The sequence below is a fragment of the Anticarsia gemmatalis genome, chromosome 3, assembly GCF_050436995.1.
Source record: "Anticarsia gemmatalis isolate Benzon Research Colony breed Stoneville strain chromosome 3, ilAntGemm2 primary, whole genome shotgun sequence".
Classification (NCBI taxonomy): Eukaryota; Metazoa; Arthropoda; class Insecta; order Lepidoptera; family Erebidae; genus Anticarsia; species Anticarsia gemmatalis.
This window is the reverse complement of record NC_134747.1, coordinates 13,659,454-13,675,013: the sequence shown is the minus strand read 5'-3', so window position 1 is coordinate 13,675,013 and position 15,560 is coordinate 13,659,454. Positions and strand designations below refer to the sequence as shown.

Below are 15,560 nucleotides of genomic sequence, written 5' to 3'. Positions count from 1 at the left end.
TTAAATACTTTTTCATTACGGTGACATTTCAAAGAACGGTAATGCATTTTGTCCAGTGCTCGAATCTGTGGTCGCATTTTGAGATTTTTTGTTATCTTCCCAATGATTTGCTTAATAAAATACCTACATACTAGTAAATGTGCATACACATAAAGTGACACCTTCTTCCCATAGAGGTAGGCAGTAGTAGGCCGTCTAGAGAACGCCACTTGGAACGAACCTAAATATGGCCTATTTTGCTGACCCATACGTTTCAACTATTGAACACGAACCTTCAAGAAATGGTCCCGTCATTTTCAATGTTCAATTTAAACCATCATGTTTTCTACTTTCATCGTATCGAAATATACTGACCAATGAATGAATTTCAGGACATTGTACATTCAGTGTTAATCTTCCTAGCGATCTATTCCATCCTAAAAATGCCAACCTTTATCACAGCCATTACTGAAAATCAAAAGCAATACTGCTCTCATTCCTACCAAAAGGTCAAAGTACTATCCAAAGAATCCCGCATCCTCAAACCATCTCATTAACTAACAAACCCCTAAATCAATCAACTCTATCGAGCATACCGCGAATACTAAAGAACGTCATAACACGTCCTTTACAACACACTCATTAATTTTGTTGAAAAAAATGATATTTTCCATCGGAATAAAAGCATGGCGCCACTTTAAATCAACGCAGCGTTGGATAGAGAGACTGTGCGACTGTTGCGACTGTAGTACGTATATATATCGTTCAACGGACTAGTGAATAATGCTGCGACCAGATTAAACTTACAGAGACATTATAGAAATGTGGACGATGTGAGAAGACGAAGGGCGTGGGGATACGGCATATTTTTGTGAGTATTTTGTACTTGAAGATTAAATTTTTTGTAGTAAATGATTGTTTAAGTGAGAGGTTATTGCAAGCGTTTTGTCCTAGAGTTGATGGTATAAGACACAACTACTTACTACTACAACCAAACTAAAACAGACCAATGTAGACCATATTTTTGACATATTATTCGACACTAAATATTTTGTCTTTAATTTAAAATCTTTGCTATAGGTACTGAAACTATTTCGTATCGGAGTCCTGGCTCCGATATATTTTAAAGGGTTGAAATCTATTGTTTAATACCACAATTCATTGTTTAATACATTGGTTCTTCTTAATTTTCTCAATTCTAGCCTTTCACTCAAGCAGATCTTTCCGAATCAATATACAAGTATGCCTTCCATCCAAGTCTCACTGCCACATCCAGACACCCAGTAGGTACAAATACTCGTAGCTGTATGTAGTACGAGTGCATCCCACCCACACGGTCGTATTATTTCGGTTGACGACGTTGCGTTGCCTCACCGCGTGAAATATGCCTCACTACTTGACCAACAGTTACAATTTATAAAGATTACCACTAAACAGCGTTAAGGTGGACCTCTCTTGTTACAGAATGTTCTCGAACAAAGAATGACTCTTCGTCACGTCGAACTAAAGATAATTGGGCAAGGAATAGAGCTAAAATGTTCGTCTGCCGTAGTCAGAAATACTGAAAGTTCTACTTGAACATTTCAGAAACTACTAGAACTAAACTGTTATTTCGGGTCTATGTGTAAATGAATTAATGATGTGTTTGAGTGCGATTTTTCGCACAAAAATAACTAGGTGAGTTGATATAATGTATTTTTTTCCAAAAACTTCAGGTCTTAAACAAAGATCAACTACTTTTTTGTTGACGTTCTACAATGCTGATAAAGATGCTAATTTTAATTTCATACATTCAAACGTACAAATTGAAACAACGTGTTTCACTTGAGAGTCGTAATAACAATAGGTAAAAGCTACAGGTAGGCAAAAGCTGGCAGTTCTGCCTGTAACATTCAAGAGTTCGTTACAAGCAAACGCTAAAGTTTATCTTCACCTCAAATACTTAACAGTACTGGAATCCCAAGTTTCTTACTTGTTCATAATAAATCCATGGGTTTTTCGTATGCAAAGTATAATGTACTTATATGGTTATTGGCCGGATTATTTGGATGTTTGTCGTGTTTCCTTCAAACTGATGTATGGATCAATGAAATTTGATATAGTTATCAACTCCCACGCTGATTGCAGCGAATTTTATAGAAGATATTATATTTCTGTTTACTACAGTTTTTAAGTACTATAGAAAAAACGGTTTTCTAGCTGTATATTTGTGAGAAGCAAGCGAATAAACTGTAATACTTATAACTTTGTAATAAAAATCGGAAAGGACAGTTGTTCCTGTTTCAATTTAAATAAAATTTTCTATAAGCTCTGTCCGAGATCTTTATAACGGTTCAATACCTAAGCAGGTAAATGAGATCTATCTCTAAGTCAAGTAGAAAGTAGCTATCTAACCAAGCATTAATTACTTGCTCCCGTGAAAAAGTTACTTTGTTTTTATCTGATGTAATTCTTCGAGAAAATAAATAATAGTAAAATAGGTATTTATCAAATATTTCAGGTGAAGATTTCCAGTGCGTATGCGCAATCTTTTGCATCATTATGATAGTTATATTTCAAAATAAATAGTCATCCGTAGTGCGAGGGCGTCGTTAAATTGATTTAGGTTTCCTCCGATGTTCAAATTATTGTATTATTCCAAAGATACGGTACACTAATGTTCCACAATTTAAAATGTGGTTTTTGTTTGTCCGATATAATCTTGAACCATGACAAACGTAAAAAAAACATAGGTTCTTAATTCCAAAAATTATTTTGCTAAACGAAAATGAGTAGTGTAATCTTACTAACCATAGCTAACATAGCTAACTACTTAAATCCTAAGTTTAAAAGTTTAACAAACTTTGTATTAGATAGAATACCTTGAAAACCTTATTACAGGTGACATAAAAACTTTTACATGGACCAAATAGGCGTCGTATTACATAGGACCAAAAACATTAACTATATCTCATACATGTATTTACTAGTATGCACTTTGGCAAACAACTTTAAGCAGGTATACCAGTTACAATATCAAATAAAAATGTAAGCAAAATCTTTCAGAATCGTCATCAGAAAACGACACCATATCATATCCATTCAAGCCTCCAAAAATCAAACCCAAACTAATCAATGCATCATCTATTCATTCATAAAATAAAAAGGAAATAACTATTACTCATAACCCATTCTGTTAAATATAAAAAAAAACTTGTAAAAATGCGATCGCCACGTGTTCTAAGGACGGAAATGTTATAGCGTATAGAGTACAGTCGGCTGCATTTAAACATGCATGAGGAGATTTGAGAATGATTGCAGTGTTTAATACCACGCAATGTGCAATATTTTTGTTTAAAGTCTAACCCAGTTCTTTAGTCTTAAAAAAAAGTGTGATATTGTTTATGTATGTATGTATCCCACTTCTGGGTAAGGCTCTCCTCTCGAATAAGGGAGGGGTTAGGCCTTGATTATCTCGCTAGCCAAGTGCGGATTGGAATTTAACAGTACCTACTTTTAGATCTTGTAGCAATTGGTTTTAAAATTTCTTTAATAGGAACTATAATATAATACATTGCTGTTACATATCACTAGTAGATTAATGTCTCGGTGTTAAAGAGCTATAATATTTCAATAAATCTACTACACATGAGGATGTGAATACAATTCCACATCTGGTTTTCCCCAAATGAACGGGTGCAGGGTTTAACACAGTACACATTAAGTACGTTTACAGTGTCATACAATTACCAGTGATTTGCAAACCGTTACTTAACCGATGTTTACCGAAAAAATCACCAAAGAAACGAAAAAAAGCATTACACGTAGCCTGACTCCGCAATCACATACAAGGTAAATGCGACATGGACCACCAACAGTTTAAATAAGAAATTCATACAAAATTGAACAGTAAGTACAATAATACAGTAATATTCGTACAAACATACATAAAATCATGCCCGAAGGTGTAGGCAGAGGTGTAGAAATACACCCCCATTTCGCAATTAACAATGTTAGTCCCATGTAATAGGGGATGAGCTTATTGCCATAGACCGGGCACGATACCATACTATGGACTAGTACTATTGTGGATAATACAGCGATATTCCATAAAATACAACAATATTATCAATAAAATAACATAAACATTCATGCAGAATTGCAAGCGACTGTACCCATCCCGAAACCTTAATAAAAATATACACATTCATGCACATGACTGTACCCCCTCAGCTAGTGTTCAGAGTGGAAGTACAACGTCCTATCCCCCCACTCCCCCCTCTCGGTGTAGTAGCGGTGCTACTCGGTGCTACTCTGTGCTATTTCCAGTGACACCGGAGTCACTTCACTTGTAACAGTACTTTACTGAATATTTTGAAGGGACTTTTCTTGGGTGTAGAGTTAGGAATAGTCGTAGATATGCCACCATTTTTTTATTTATTCCAGAAAATTATATCTATTAGATTTATTACGAGGTAGTTAAAATGTATGTATGTAAGAATTAGGCTGTAATATATTAGATTCTCTCGAGATTGTTAGAAAGCTTTATTAAAAACTAGCTGACCCGCGCAACTTCGCTTGCGTCACGTAAGAGAGAATGGGTCAAAATTTTCCCCGTTTTTGTAACATTTTTTATTGGTACTCTGCTCCTTTTGGTCGTAGCGTGATGATATACAGCCTATAACCTTCCTCGATAAATGGGCTATCTAACACTGAAAGAATTTTTCAAATCGGACCAGCAGTTCCTGAGATTAGCGCGTTCAAACAAACAAACAAACAAACAAACAAACTCTTCAGCTTTATAATATTAGTAAGTATAGATAAGCTTGTTGGTTCAAAGCAAGGTATAATGACATTGTGGAGTTTGTTGGTAAACCCCATGGTCTACATACGATACGAGACACAAGTGACATGTAACATAATACTAAACGCAATTTAACCATTTTATTTAACTACACCTAAAGAAGCCTGATTGAATACTAAAGTACAAGTAATGCTCATTGCAAAATTTGTGTAAATTTCATAAAATGTAACTGCCAATTTAACAGTAAATTATTCGCCAAATAAATATCATGTAAGCTGTCGCGTTATTTCTGATATTTCAATTCGAACGGTTAATTGACAACTATTTTAAAACTGGACCGCGATCTGAATACGGCTTCAATCCGGGTTAAAGGTTACAATGTAGAGCGACCTATTTTAATAAAGATAGAAATGCTATTTCAAAATATGAACTTATAGATCGGTTCGATGAATAGAGTCTATTGATTTGGGCTGCATTCGGCACCTTTAAGTTTTAACTTTGCGATCCACAGATTACTCGTTTTTGAGTAAATCTATATTGGCATCACAGAGGTATAAAAGTATTAGTAGCTTAGAAATTATGTAAACAGTTTGAAAATGACTGGCACCTTTAGTTATTTTAAAAATGGTGCTTGTTTATTATTACTGATTTAAGCAAACCTAACATAACCGGGATCAGGTGAAAGAGGAATAAAAAATGTCCTAACTTCAATTATTAGAATCTGACGTCAGTTATACAACATTGTTCTAGTCTTTTATATGATTTACATCATTTTACAATACATTAAGATCTTCAAAACAATTTTACAATCCGATCTATGAAAAAGCCATATTTATTTAATGCCGTGTCTAAAACATTCCAAGTGTACAATGTCGGTATGCGCGTGCGTCGCATCCGGCGCGGGCGCACGACGGCGACGTACGAAAACAACGCGACGCGTGCGCACCTCACTGAGTCAGCGATCATCGACGTCCAGCGCACATCTGTTCTTACTTACTGGCTGTTTTTATATTGAAATGTACTTTGTGACTTTTAATTAATAAATCGTAATATTTAATTTGGGAATTTTAAGATAAAACTTCGATCCGTGGACCGTTTTGTTTTAAGAGTGTTGTAGAGATTTTTGCTTGTTCTGTCTATTTAATATATCTATCATTAGTCGACCAATAACCAATGGGATCGATTCATGGTTCAAATGGTGTAGGAACACCCTCGAAATTCAAGATGAACTGAATACCTAGGGTATTTCCCGAGATAAATCTACGGGCTTTGCGTACAGGTATCTACTCGTATTCTATTCCTATAACTCAAGCTACGTAGTAAAATTAGTTTATTCCGCACTTTTCCGCATACTTGACTAAAACAGCTTTACGTGCAGTCTACATACACAATTTTCAGTTAACAGAAATGCCTTCAGAAGACTTCAACAATAAAGAATTTTAAGATTAAGCTGCTCACTATATGTCAAAGGGTAGCTGAACCTTATCTACTATAATCAAACTAAGTCATAATCAAAAGAATGAAAATGAATGTGACAATGTGTAAGTGCGAGCGAGAGACTCCTATAAAATGACATGACTTAGTTCGCACGTTCGAAATGGCCCGAGTATAGTGCGTACTCTATTCTAGTTATTGTACTATAAGATGTTAGTCACAGCATGCAATTGCGATGAGTAACTTCATCCGGGCTTGAGATCAATGATCAATGACTAACACAAAGTAATTACTGTAGATTACCATCTAATATTACATGACGTAGTTTAAAAATAATTCGACGAAATTCGTGTTAAATGTTTATTCATAAACTGGTTGAGCTTTTGTTAGGTGTAGAAGTTAGCTTCCGTGATGTGTGGTTCTTAGAATGTAAATAGGTATTGCGATTTATGTTGTCTTTACCTGGAAATATACATATTTCTAAAAACTAGTGGTTATTATAAATTATAAACGTTCGCTTTGCATGTTTTTGTATGTGTTTGCGATAATTCCCGTAGTTTTTATATAATTATTTAATATTATGTAGTAAATAATATCTATCTACATGATTCCATCAGTAGTGTGGTCAGTTATAAAGGCAGCCATCTTTATAACTTTTACATGTTTACTACGAACCCCGTATTATATTTGAAACATAATATGTAATTATATTTATTTGAATTACCGTCATACACTAATACGCGAAAGTTACGCTTACTCATAATTTCGCACAATTTTGTCACCACCCATTACTTCAGACGAATTGAAGCTTTTAACCAAACACTCATAGTGCTGTAATTTCCTGTATTTCAGCCGTGAATAATTCTGTTACTAACCAGTACATAATGTGTTACGTGTGAGATTAATATATCGTGTGAATAATAAGTTTTTCTGATTAGTACATGTTCAGTGCAGATGTTCTTTGTCCGATGAGCAAATCTGTACGACGCATATTTGTGATACACGATTATAATAAGATTTTTTTATCTGAAATTGAGTTCCTTAAGACTGTTTTTTTTACAAAAGTAATTGAGTAGTTTTAGAATTGTAATAATAAGGTAAGAATCTATGTTATAATTTTTCTAATTCATACAAAATAGACACAAGGTTTAAAATGGGACGCACAGTTTAACCCAAAATATATAGGTTCAGAGTATCCTAATGACTGACTGTCTATGACGGAATATTGGATGGTCAGACTCACATAATGTCAAATATTACAGAGCGGTGTTAGGATTTGGGCGTAAACTAGCGAGAAAAGCTGCCAGTCTAAGCTCTAGTCCGGCAACTTAGTAGAAAGCCTTAGTATGCACGATTTATCTTGAGTATAATCAGTAATTTTGTACTTTTCATAAATAAACTAACGGTATAAAACAGGTCACAGTTACAAAAGTCTGCGGGTTACTGATACTCTAAATTCTGAATGTTGCATATCTCCGAAAGCCGCGAACCTTGCATACAAGGCTGCCTACTAAGTAGGATTATAGTAAAAAATAAAGTAATATTTTAAACTAAAAACATTTATGCCACATTTTGTTACTTTGTAGTTATTAATTCAACATGTCAGTTGTCGTGTCTGGAATTAAGAGCACATGACTTTTATGAGCTGTTTATGTTATTTCGTAAGATATGGCACATTCCTGTGAATATAGCACGTAAGAGAAACCATGGTTATGAATTCCAAACTAACTAGTAAAATTTTAATATAAGACAGTACCTAACTTTTAGATTTCGCGTCTTGTTTGCAGTATTGCCCGGTTATGTACGTTTCTTCGAAAATGTGACAAAGATTCACATCTTTTTTAACATGTTATATTGCTAGTTTCAAGTCTCTATCATCGGCTATAAAGTATACCTATTACCAAACTCCATGTTGTAACTGAAATTTCATGACATATAATGAATATACAGCAATTTATATTAACGTCCTTAGACATAAATATTTAAAAATATGTTCTATAAAAAACTATCAATTGATTTTAAAAAAATGTCATCCATATTCATCGAAACAAAGCCTAGATCTTTAGACATCCTATAACGTTTAACAAAGACATAAAAACTGACTAAAAATACTCTTAATTAAGAAAAGAAACATCACATCCGGTGATATACCCCACTATCCGTCCTAAACAACTGTTTAAATACGCAAATCGCATCATAAACGGTCAATTTAATTTTGTAGAATTTTTATGACAGCATAACTGTCATTTAAATACTTATAAAAGTGTGGTATTCAAATATTTATACGGTATAAAACATGGTGGCGTACTTTCTAAGGTCATTAAAGATCATGTTGACAAGATGGCTGCGAACTGTCACTTTGACGTAAATAAAAAAAACTAGCGACCTAATTGTTAACTTTTCCAAATTGTATAGTAAAACCTTCCGTGGGAATTGTTCTGGTTATTAGTGAAAACCTCCTGAATATCGAGTTAATGCCGAACATACAGACAGATCCGGAGGCTACTCAATATTTTTATATGTTGTTGAAATATGAAGAAATAAATTAACATTGTTGTTAGTTATTAGACTCTTAGTCCTTATTTCTAATCTTAAAGGATAAAAAGTAATTTTCTAACAGTAAACAAAATATGTTTAGAGTCCCCGGCACATTGATTGATATTTGATATTGGTTCTTACTAAGTACTGAACTTCACTGTAATATCGAGGTTACTGCATCTTAATGAGTTATTTAAATTCGAATATTACTTACTGAAAATGCTATGACGAATGAAGCACTGATATATTTCAAGAATTTAATCTGGGTCTGACGAGAATCTTTTTCGGTCGCACTTTCAGATTAAGCCTTCCGTTTTATATCTCTAATAGCATAAAGTAGTATAATAATGAATTGTAATTTTAACAATCATAGTTCAACATTTAACCTCAATTAATAAATTAGATTTTGAATTTTATGTTATGTACAATACCGTAATAAACAATAAAAAAAAACTAGAAAGTACAAAAATATTTAAGACTTCATTTTACGAGCTAAGTTTGACATGTACCATAGACACGGGTAGTTTATAAATGGCGTCGTTAAAAGAAATTGTTCAAGTTTGAAGTGTCACCTGTTTGAAGCTCTCGCTAATGAATATTTAAAGTGTTTTAGCGAAATTACTACGTATTATAATATAAATTATTAGTTGCCCCGTTGCGATTTATATCGGATAAGTTGCTTTAATTAGAATATTTTATTGAGATTGTTTTGATCCGGCTACATTGTACAGATAAATCAGTAAGATAACTTTAATCTCATATGGTACAAAAGTATCTCTGTAGTAGTCTGTAATAGTAGAGATGTAAGTTTATATGTCTAAAAATTATAATACACATTTAATTAAATGTGCATATCTCTAAGATAAACGCTATTAATTGTCGAGAAGGCGCCTATCCTATCGATACTGTATTTTAGAATAAGTGAAAAGTATCCGAAATTAACTAAAATTTTGATGTTTTCATAACATTATTGTAAAATTTTACTAAAATATACTCGCACTCCAAGATCAGTCAACAAATGTGATCATGTCAAATAATTGTATGAACAAATACCTTGACTATAAGACAAGTTATCACGGACATTGTAAACTTAACCCACTGTCTCTTCTCTGTCGTATAAAACAACCGGCCTTAACATAACAGTACAGCACATAACACCTCTTGTATCAAACATCAACAACCGTTTCAAAAACATTTGCCGATGACATACCCCTCTCTCAACCCGCCCGCGTCCCTTTCTCGCCTGATTTGTACCACAACACGCAGTGTGACGTCACAATCCATCGGCAAACCGTTTTAAAACGGTCTATTTTAGTACATATGTTTGTCGTATTTTTATTGATGTTAATTTATTTGGGTTTTTTCGCGATGACTGTGTAAAGAAATCATTTCACTTTGATAACCCGCTAGACGGATAGTTTTTATATATTTTATGTTATCTTTAATTACTATTTTTATCGTATTTGAACGTAAATTATGATTTTGATCGGTACAGTTTTTGCATACCAATGATCAATAAAGTTAGAGTAAAGTTTTAAATTTGATTTTAATTTATTAAAATATCTCTATTACGTAAGAAGACGAGCTCGTAGCTTAGTAGCAACAGCACGGATCGATCTCTCAGGTTAAGCTCCGAGGTTGGTCTGTGGATGGGTGATCATATTATACATTTCGAGTTCCTTTGTGTTTCGAAAGTCACGTTGAATTGTCGGTTTCGGCTGTCATTTTCAAAGACAGTACAAGACCAGTAGACAGAAGCTTGAAAGTCTAACAACCAGTCTAACCGAAGGGTATCGTGTTATAACCCAGGTAAGGGAGTTATGGAGATAGGCAGGCTTAATGTAAAATAAAAGCATTCAGCTGCATCCAGTAAGACTGGAAGTCGACTCCAACATAGTTGGAAGAAAGACTACGCTGATTATAATCTCTATTACTTAAGGAACTATAAACTTTTAATGTATTTACATATACTATGGTTAGTATAATTTACACAGGTGATGTCGTAGGCCTAAAGTAGAGCGGCTTAAGCGTCATTAAGTAGCTTCTGCTTACACAGTTATAAATGTTTCTTTACCTTATTAGATTGAAATGTTTTTGGTCATTATAAAACAAGAAAATTAGAGATGGTACATAAAATAAGTACGCTATTAAAATCCTCGTGAGAAGGTAAATTAGACAATGCATTTTGAAGCCACCTCATAAAACAATTCTACCCTGTTATGTCTAGACTGCCGCATTAAACATTTATTTGCAGAAAAATCTATGCATCATATATATCTTTAAAAACCGATTAAAATATTTTCTCTACATTTTTTCCTTGTACTATCACTTATTGGTATATATTACATACCTATCTGATTTCATAGCCAAATAAAAAATACACTGAATTCACTATGGTTGTCTAAAACTGTCATTATTTCGCGCCAACGCATTCTTGTCTATGTACATACCAAAGACAAAAGTAGGCCCTATACAAAGTAGGGGACATTCTAGCCGCAAGTTACGACTCATAAATTATATGTTTATTTACATTTTTATTGGTCAAAAATGCGTGAAAACGGTACATATAATTCCTAATTAATTTATGTAACAATAAAATTTTGATTTAAGATAAAAGCTTTAGATTTGGAGCAAATGTTTTATAGTTACTTTTATTACTAGTTTCGGGCCGTGACTTTGTTTGTTGATCGATGTTTTGTAGAGTAGAAATTATATTAATAATTTATTTTTGTGGGTCAAACCCTCAAGGTTCCGACTTCGAGTCCTGAGTTTTATCAAGCCATTTTATCCAGACTTTTTAGATTACATTAGTTATAGTAGATTAGTTAACCAAATTATAACATTAGGGATACTAAAATTAGTTAAATTATTTTATATTATTACTAAGGTTCTAAATAAGATATAGAAATACTTATATCATAACTACCTACCTAAAAATCTCCATTATACTATACATATAAATAATCCTTATATATACATAAATATTATATAATACAGTTCTTAATTACATCAAATATCCGACTAACACTCATACATACATCAAAATAGCACATACACATTAATGGTGATGGAATCGCATCTACAACCATGCAACATTACCCCCAAAAACATAAAACATAAAACAAAAACACAAAAACAAAACACGAAAACAAAAAACGCAGGATATTATTTGTTTCACTGGTCAAGCAATGACAATGAATGATGCCAATGTTTGTTTAAATACTTACCTTTGACGATATAAGCGTCAATGTGGGCGATGATTCCTGTGAAACAAACAATACATATCCTGCTTTAATTGCCCAATTTTTTTAAACAAAATAAAAAACGGAAAACAATTGAAAAACAATTTTGGAAAACATTTGTTTCGAAACATTGTGTATGGTAAACAAACATCCATTCTGAAAACATCTTAATGACTAAACTTATTTCATATTATATACTTAAATGAAATAACACTTAATATTATTATCTCCTCAACCGATCTCATAACTTATGAATAACTCCTGAATAGTCTATCTGATAGATACAAATCTATGTAAGGAATAAAGTCAAGATTTTTCCATCGATAACTTCGAGATGTTCTAACTAGTCGCAAATTCCAATTCGAGTTTTTACTTAAACTTGGTGTGACATACCTTTTTGAGTAATAGTTTTTCCTTACTAGTATTAAGTAGTAATAAAAAACCTTATAGTTACTTCAAATCATATTTGAATAAATATTCTACAGAAAAGCTCAAGTACCTAGTTGGAATAATTCCATTTCATTCCATGTCCGTCATCAGACACTCCACATTATCGTTACAGCATAAAAAGTCTTACAAGAATAATTAAACAGGTACTTCACATACACTTACATGATTCACGCATTCATTCATATTATTTCTTAGAATAAAAGCTTTAGAAATTACAAACAGAAGGAAAATCGAACCCTGGACACGTCATTCGGTTCCCAGTAACTTTACCCTTTTATTTCTTACTCCATAATAAGAGGCTGATTCGTGAGAAAAATCCAACAAGACATCCTAACCACGCACATTCTACAATCAAACTTTTTATTTGCAAACTATTTCGTAGCTAAATTTAAAATAAAACAATTTGAATTTAGAACTGAATAGGATTTTTAGTCTGTCAGAAATTTGCCGCCATACATCCCCGCCATTTTGATAGTCAAATATTTTTTTTGTAAAAAGTTCGATGTTTTATTGATACGAATAATAAAATTTAATTGCAACGTTTATTACTATGTAAGCGATTTAGTTTTTATATCGTACACGAGTATAATTACTGTACTGGTGTACCAATATGATTACAAGGTAATGTAAAAAACGGACCATAAACAAATCATTGCACGTCGAAAGATTCCTAGCAGTTATAAAAAATATGGCGTGCGTAATTATACCAGAAACGTTTAAACGTTCATATTTATTACTTCGATACCTATTAAACATGTAGTAAGACAATGGTTAGTAAAAAATGTGCAAAAAATGGCCGACACTTGGGAATCGCATGCAAGACGGGCAATGAACAAAAAAGCTAAACCACTGTTCCCTAAATTATCCTGTCACGCTTGCCTATAAAATGCAATTGGTTTAAACCGAAATCGGAACTCGTTAGAATGAGATGCGTTCACACAGACTGTGTTTTGACTAAGGTTCTTTTTAGATTGTTATTTATTTGGCGAGTAATTGGTATCTGGAGGTAGAGGCTGGATGCTTTGCCTAGTTTTGAGAGTACCATTGTGGTGAAAGGATTAGTCAGCCTAGATTCTGCGTTACCAAACCTAGCTGCTTCCAGGGTGCGTCGGATTCTCCTATCATTTGGTAACGTGTTCGTCTAAAAGGTATCGATAACTATCGTGATGATATCTTGATGTGCAAATTATTATGTTAGACGGTTCTAAGTCACACTCGTTGAAACGCCAGAATTCGAAAGGTAGAGTCTTTCAGAAGAACTCGCATGAATGTTTCGGCCATTTTTTCCTATCACCAAATAGTTTTCTGCAAAACTGATTGAATAAAATTCTAAACATATCTCCATTATACACTGCAACGCTATATTAATGTCAGTAAACTAATCATTTAATAATAACCCTCACTTTAATAATGAACGAATAAAAACTAGATAAAATTTCATACAGGATCTATCATAACAGAATTAATCACCAATTCACAATTCGCTTAGGAATTCGCGGATTAATTAATTTTAGCCTTTAATATACGACTACTCAGGCACGCATAGGCTAATAGCTATAATAAATAGCCTAAAATCTAGTCTCAAAACTAGGCACAGTAATATTGATTATAGAAAGTTATAATCCGCCATTAATCAATATAAAATCGATATATCATTTTGGAAATCAAATATTAACGAACTATACCGAAAGTCAATACAATATGAACAAAGCCTAACAAATACGACCGTTTATATAAAAAGTTACTTTATATGGGTTAAAATAAGGTTTATATTTGATTGTCTGATAAAAATTTAAGGTTATATTATGGTGTCAGGTTGCAGGTACAATAGGCGCAACGGCGCATGTGCAGTGTGTACCTGCGCGGGCGCAAGGTGACCCGCGCAAGGGCACGAGCCGCGCAAGGGCAGCGCGCGGCCCCCTCCCGGCGGTCCCGCGGGCGCAGACACGCTATTACTGAAATGACCATTACCGGGAGATAGGTATGGGCTATCACGGATTATTGTTTGTCGATAATTGTTGTTTGTTGCTTAAATTGGATAGTATGGAGCTTTCGTTTTGAGATATGTTTCAAACATTATAATTCGTATTTCATATCCGCTTTTCGAGCTAATAGTAGATTCAGTTATTGTTACGACTAGCATAATTTTTGGGACCTAAATTAATGATTTGATTTTGATGTTGTTAGTTCTAGTCAATATTAAGTTAAAAAATAATAGGCATTACGTATAGGTAAGGAGTTTTAGGCTATCAGGCATTTTTTACAGGATACATAAATAGTGGCTTTTTCAATACATTTTTTACAAGTCCCAGTTTAAAGATAGCAATCAATAATTATCTAAAACAATACATGGCATGTCATTGACCTTCACAATTGGTCTAATTTCGGCAGACGATGATCATGGCGCCGTTTGCTCATCTATTTCAATTTGGTCAATCTGGACCAGTGGCTTATGAGTGCACGCACGCACGGATCAAACTTGTAGGTCACTCATTTAGTCATTTGAGCAGCTAGATTTTACGTTATGTGATTGGTGAATAGTGGTCGTTTTGAACATGACACCTGACAGTTTCTACCTTTGTCAAATATTGACAACGTAATTTTGTATGAAAATCATATAACTATCCCTACCGTATTCTACAATTGTATTTTAAGTAAAAAATATAGGAAAAGAAAAACTTGTTTGGTTAACATTTCGTTACTTAATAGTAGAAGGTAATAATTTATTTTGGGAAGTTAATAAGATGCAATAAGAAGGCAAAGAATAATAATAACTGACTAATAATAGGAGCAAATTATGAAAGAGGATAATCTACTATATTAGTTGGATTACTTAAATAATAAATTAAAACTACTTATGGAAGGAAAATTATCACAAAAAATCATTAAATGGTTTTTTGCTTTTTTTTCTACTTTTATTAAGGTTAATACAAACTACGTCAAACGTAATTCCCATTTAGCATAATTCTTGAGAAATTTATTTAAACAATTTAATTTCCTTTTAAATCTGATCTCATTTTTGTGACTTATTTTGTCACATCTGAGAAACGGTTGTTTAAATACCTATTGTACAACGTTAATCTTTAAAACCTGGACAAATGCATACTCATTATACATACTCGTATTTATGAAAC

The 15,560-nt window shown here is 33.2% G+C and overlaps 1 protein-coding gene across 16 annotated transcripts in view; it reads right to left on the bottom strand.

The window, feature by feature from the left end:
• Positions 1–15,560, bottom strand: part of Ca-beta (Calcium channel protein beta subunit) — a 183,626-nt gene that overhangs the window by 52,566 nt on the left and 115,500 nt on the right. For 12 of the 16 annotated variants that reach the window (XR_012960523.1, XM_076136685.1, XM_076136678.1 and 9 more), the window contains one exon: positions 11,962–11,997. The exons of the other annotated variants lie outside the window; for them this stretch is intronic. Coding sequence is in view for 9 of the 12 variants with exons in the window: in XM_076136685.1 (XP_075992800.1) it covers positions 11,962–11,997 (36 nt within the window). In the remaining 3 variants the exon portion in view is untranslated. The remainder of the gene's footprint in view (positions 1–11,961; positions 11,998–15,560) is intronic. 16 annotated transcript variants of the gene reach the window in all.